Source organism: Callorhinus ursinus, unplaced genomic scaffold (genome assembly GCF_003265705.2).
Source record: "Callorhinus ursinus isolate GAN/ISIS: 27379988/994484 unplaced genomic scaffold, GSC_fseal_2.0 scaffold63, whole genome shotgun sequence".
Taxonomy (NCBI): Eukaryota; Metazoa; Chordata; class Mammalia; order Carnivora; family Otariidae; genus Callorhinus; species Callorhinus ursinus.
In genome coordinates this window covers 8152373-8158678 of record NW_027397125.1, presented here as the reverse complement: position 1 = coordinate 8158678, position 6306 = coordinate 8152373, and the positions used below count along the sequence as shown (strand labels likewise).

Sequence of the window (6306 nt, the reverse complement as noted above, 5' to 3'; positions counted from 1 at the left end):
TTTTTTTTTTTTAACATATATTGTATTATTTGTTTCAGAGGTACAGTTCTGTGATTCAACAGTCTTGCACAATTCACAGTGCTCACCATAGCACATACCCTCCCCAATGTCTATCACCCAGCCACCCCATCCCTCCCACCCCCCACCACTCCAGCAACCCTCAGTTTGTTTCCTGAGATTAAGAATTCCTCATAGCAGTGAGGTCATATGATACATGTCTTTCTCTGATTGACTTATTTCGCTCAGCATAACACCCTCCAGTTCCATCCACGTCATTGCAAATGGCAAGATTTCGTTCCTTTTGATGGCTGCATAATATTCCATTGTGTGTATCTATATCTGTATCTATCTATCTATCTATCTATCTATACATATTCTCTGTCGATGGACATCTTGGCTCTTTCTGTAGTTTGGCTATTGTGGACATTGCTGCTATACACATCAGGGTGCACATACTCCTTCAGATCCCTACATTTGTATCTTTGGGGTAAATACCCAGTAGTGCAATTGCTGGATTGTATGGTGGCTCTATTTTCAACTTTTTGAGGAACCTCCATACTGTTTTCCAGAGTGGCTGCACCAGCTTGCATTCCCATCAACAGTGTAGGAGGGTTCCCCTTTCTCCGCATCCTCGCCAACATCTGTCATTTCCTGACTTGTTAATTTTAGCCCTTCTGACTGGTGTGAGGTAGTATTCACTGAGGTTTTAATTTGGATTTCCCTGATGCTGAGCTATGTTGAGCACTTTTTCATGTGTCTGTTGGCCATTGGATGTCTTCTTTGGAAAAATGTCTGTTCATATAATAAAGATCAGAGCAGAAATCAATGAAATAGAAACCAAAAGAACAGTAGAACAGATCAACGAAAATAGGAGCTGGTTCTTTGAAAGAATTAACAAGATTGATAAACCCCTGGCCAGACTTATCAAAAAGAAAGAGAAATGAGGGCTCCTGGGTGGCTCGGTCATTAAGCGTCTGCCTTCGGCTCAGGTCATGGTCCCAGAGTCCTGCGATCAAGCCCTGCATTGGGCTCCCTGCTCCGTGGGAAGCCTGCTTCTCCCTCTCCCACTCCCCCTGCTTGTGTTCCCTCTCTCTCTGTGTCTCTCTCTGTCAAATAAATAAATAAAATCTTTAAAAAAAAAAAAAGAGAAATGACTCAAATCAACAAAATCATGAATGAAAGAGGAGAGATCACAACCAACACCAAAGAAATACAAACAATTATAAGAACATATTATGAGCAACTCTATGCCAGCAAATTAGATAACCTGGAAGAAATGGATGCACTCCTAGAGAGGCATCAACTACCAAAACTGAACCAGGAAGAAACAGAAAACCTGAACAGACCTATAACCACTAAGGAAATTGAAGCAGTCATCAAAAATCTCCCAAAAAACAAGAGCCCAGGGCCAGATGGCTTCCCAGGGGAATTCTACCAAACATTTAAAAAAGAATTAATACCTATTCTTCTGAAATGTTCCAAAAAATAGAAATGGAAGGAAAACTTCCAAACTCGTTTTCTGAGGCCACCATTACCTTGATCCCAAAACCAGACAAAGACCCATCAAAAAGGAGAATTGCAGATCAGTATCCTTGATGAACATGGATGCAAAAATTCTCACCAAAATACTAGCCAGTAGGATCCAACAGTACATTAAAAGGGTTATTCACCACAACCAAGTGGCTTTTATCTCTGGGCTGCAAGGTTGGTTCAACATCCGCAAATCAATCAATGTGATACAATACATTAATAAAAGAAAGAACAAGAACCATAGGATCCTCTCAATAGATGCAGAAAAAGCCCTTGACAAAGTACAGCATCCTTTCTTGATCAAAACTCTTCAGAGTATAGGGATAGAGGGTCCATAGCTCAATATCATAAAAGCCATCTATGAAAAACCCACAGTGAATATCATTCTCAATGGGGGAAAAACTGAGAGCTTCCTCCTAATGTCAGGAACACAGCAGGGATGTCCACTATCACCACTGCTATTCAACATAGTATTAGAAGTCCTAGCCACAGCAATCAGACAACAAAAAGAAATAAAAGGCATGAGAATTGGCAAAGAAGAAGTCAAACTCTCACTCTTTGCAGATGATGTGATACTTTATGTGGAAAACCCAAAAGAATCCACCCCAAAACTGCTAGAACTCATACAGGAATTCAGTAAAGTGGCAGGATATAAAAATCAATGCACAGAAATCAGTGGCATTCCTATACACCAACAACAAGACAGAAGAAAAAGAAATCAAGGAGTCGATCCCATTTACAATGGCACCCAAAACCATAAGATACCTAGGAATAAATCTAACCAAAGAGGCAAAGAAACAATTAGAACTGATTAAATGAGCTGCTTTGTGAGTTCTCTAAAGGGCTGTGAAAATGATTATTACGTTGGAAAGTTCTCGGGTGCTATAGAGTCACACAGACTGGTACGTAGCATGAAAGATGTTCAATAAATATTTGTATGAATGAATTTATGTGAGATGTTAAGAGGGAAATGAGGAACTGCATAATTTCTAAGTTCCCTTCTGGTTTTGAGATTCTTTGACTTCCAAAATCACTTACTGGAAAACATAGTATGTCTCAGAAAATCTACAAAGAAGAAAGACCCAGGAACCTTCCATGGCCTTTTCTCAAATGTTTCCTCTACATAAATGCAGCCATGTGTTCTCTTGGAACACATGATGCAGTAAATCAACCAAGGTTTTACTGAGAGCTTTTGTCAAGTTCAGCAACTTGCCAGACCCTGAAAGAAAAGGGTCAAACCATAGCACACAATAGAAACATTTTCAGAATAGAATATTCATATTTCTCTAACTGGCCTACCACATTTTGGACTTAGCTACCCAACAGAGAAACATAATAATTGATTTCTTCTCTTAACCACAAAGTGCTGATTCCTGGCATCACAAAATTAGAATCTGGGTAATAGGGATGTGCAGAAGGAAACAATTTTCAGATAAAATAACATTATTCCTGGCAAACCCGGCACACGTCGTTGAATTCTTATTGTGGTTGTTGGCAGAAAAAAAAGTCAGTGCTGAAATATTGGCAGGTAGGGCTTTTCCACATTCATTTTAATTTGGGGATGGGGAAAGTTAAGATCTTATTTAGGAAATAAAACAAAACCAAAATAAATATCTAGCTATGTTCTTCTCCCTCTGAAAAATGCTGAAAGAAAAAAATTTTTTTTTTTTAACTTTAGTTGAGAAATAAGCAGATCTCCGAGCAGAGCGGTTATTTCCTCTGCTACTCTAGCAGGAGAATAAACACGTAACCATGGCCCTTCCATGGAATTGTTTGTTTCAAGAATAAACAGATGATTGTGTCTCTTTGGGCTTCTCTCTGTTTTGCATTTTCTTTGAGTAACCCAGATGCTTAGTCACTCCGTATCCTATTTGCATTCAGGAGTCGGGTGAATGCTTATCCTTACAGCATAAGTGTTTGGAAATTGTTCTGTTGAGTTGGTGCTCATTCACCTGGGCATCCTCGGCTCCTGGCAGACGAGGTTGCTAGCTGTGGCAGGCAGTCGGCTGGTGTGGGAGGCGTGTGCAAGGCCAAGTAGACAGGGGATGGGGCACGTGTTCATTGAAGCCTTTTACAGCTTCTGGATATCTGCCACCCTCCTCTCTGCCACAGAACGGGCAAGAAAGAAAGAGGCCACGCTGGCTCTACATTTTCTGCATTTTTCTATATCTTCTCTCCTAATGATGCAAGTGCTTAGTGTCAGGATTCCCCCTTGGTCCAGGCACATGGGGTGGGATGGCTGCTGACCCCTTAGCAGTTGCTGCCCAGAGGGAGTTCCAATTGGGTAGCTCTCTTGGTTGGGAAATCCGAAATAGCGATAACTTTACAGCTTCATGCTTCTTGTTTTGACAAGTAGGTTTCATTTTTAGACCTTTTCTGGATTAAGAGCCCTATTTGCCCCCTAGTTCTTATGATCAGATTATCTTATTGAAAGAATCAGGACACCTGCTAACTCATAGGATGAGTGTGTGTGAATTAGAAACTGTACCACTTCCTGCAGGATGGCAGGCAGCCACAGCCCAGACCGGGGTGTATGACATGGCATGCGGGGCATGGGATGGACTCAGCCACCCTTGTCCCAGGTCCACACTGCCCCTGGGCACGGCCCAGTCTGTTCAGCTGTCTGTAGTGGCCCAGATAAAACCTAGACTTTTATTATACGAAACTTTCCAAAGTATGAACTGAAGTGATAAGGTGATATTAAGGTTAGAATGTGTTTGTTTTCATGATAAGTGGTTTTAAATAATAATAAAGACCTTAATTACATACACAGTATTTTACAAATATGTATTTTGAATATTTTCCCATATTTTGAGTATTTTCCCCCAAAGGTTAAAATTATCTTGTGGAACTTTCTTTCAGCATTTCTTACCTATCATATGAAGGACTCCACTTTTAATGCCTGGACTGGGCTGAATGATGTGAATTCAGAGCACACGTTCCTTTGGACGGATGGGCGAGGAGTTCATTATACAAACTGGGGGAAAGGTTATCCTGGCGGAAGAAGGAGCAGTCTTTCCTATGAAGATGTAAATATCAGTTTCAGGTCAACTCTCCGTGTACTGTCAGCCTGCTGCTTATTGGCTGCATATTAGTGATTCATCTTCTGTGAAACATCTACCAGAGTTCTCCTTGATCTGGTTCATTCTTGCAGATCTTAAGTGTTTCAGACTGAGCCAGCCTTGAGAGAAGGGTATAAATTCAATTACAAACTCTTCAACTTGTGGGGTAGGTGATGGAGGTCTCAAGGGATGGGAAAGCCAGCTCCAATCTGGGTCTATGTTGTGGTCAGGAGGTACACTTGAACCCAGAGTTATCAATTTTATTTGCATCACCTGCCTCTGAATTCTTGAAGCTTGTAGTATTAGGGCTGTATGTCTGACAGCAACTACTCCTTCCAAAGATAGAAGTTACCATGATTGAGCTGCCATTTGTAGGATACTTACTATGTGCCAAACACAGAGCTAGGTGCTCTCATACATTAACCTAAGAGACAGATGAGTGTGTCATTATTGTAGTACTTTTAATCTTGCATCAATTCACAGCCAGCCAGTCAAAGTTAAACACCACACTAGGCACTGAGAAAAACATGAAGAAACGGCAGATTTTGTTCTGACCTTAAAGAAGCTTACGTTTATGTAAGACAGCAAGTCTGATACAGGAAAGAAGAAATGCAAGTATATGATGACAGGATCAGTTATAAAGCCCTGTATTAGTTAGGAGGAAAGAAGCTTACTGTGGGATAGCCTGATCTAACCAGTCAATACTTACTTAGGGAGGCTTTCATTTGATGAAGAGAAGGAATATGAGAAAAAAAAATTCAGCTATGGGTCTTTTCCTCAAGAGGTTTAAAACGATGATCGGGAAAGTTGGGTATGTGGGGTGGGGAAGACCATGCTAAGTGGGCAAGGTGAATAAAATGTTCAAGAAAAAGGTACCAGGTGGGTGTGGGCAGGAGTAAATGACTTGGGATATAGCAGGGCTTTTATACAGAAAAGAAGTCGGAGTAAACTTTGAAAGGTTGACAACAGAATTTAGAGAAATTTAGTTGCCCCAGGAGTGCGTTTGGACTTTGTCAGATGAGCAGTGAGAAAAGGTTAGAGCAGAAAAATGATCTGATCAAAATGGTGCCTTTATGATAGTTAATTGGGTTAGCTTTGTTAGGGTAGATACATTTAGATGATGGGTTAGTGATTTTCTGTGGAGAAATTCTTGCATCTTCATTACATTCTTGAGGGCTAAAAACTTACTGAAGAAGTTAAAGTAGAATGGAGTGAGGTGAGGTTTGCTTAGAAAAATTTCTGGATGAGGGGTGAATTTTGTGTAAAGCAAAAAAATTTTATTGTTGCCCAAGTTTTGTTTTGTTTTGTTTTGAGAACAGAAAGACAAGCAGAGACAACAAAAGCAAAATCTGCTATCTCACCATCCAGGGAAAAAAACACTGTTAATTTTTTGTTGAATTTATTTCTAGACTTTTTCTTAGTGCATGAAAAATAGCTTATTTCTCAAAAATAGAATCAAAACACACATACTGTGTTGTTACAATTTCAGGACTTGGAAAATGACAAGGATTCAATGCAGTGTGATAAAGCGAGTGTGAGAGAACTTTTCACACGGGTTTTGTGGTGGAAACCTGCTTGCTCTGCACAGGTTTTCTGGAGTAGAGCGCAGACTATAAGCAAGGGTAATGGAAGATAAGAATAGCTAAGAAGGCAGATGGGAATGAGTGGAGCATCTAAATGTAGGATTGGGAGTTCCCGGGAGTTGAAGTTCATG

General features: G+C 40.4%; 1 protein-coding gene across 1 annotated transcript in view; it reads left to right on the top strand.

The window, feature by feature from the left end:
• Positions 1-6306, top strand: part of MRC1 (mannose receptor C-type 1) — a 107479-nt gene that overhangs the window by 77328 nt on the left and 23845 nt on the right. Inside the window, exon 22 of the mRNA XM_025892019.2 lies at positions 4393-4559. Coding sequence (XP_025747804.1) covers positions 4393-4559 — 167 coding nt within the window. The remainder of the gene's footprint in view (positions 1-4392; positions 4560-6306) is intronic.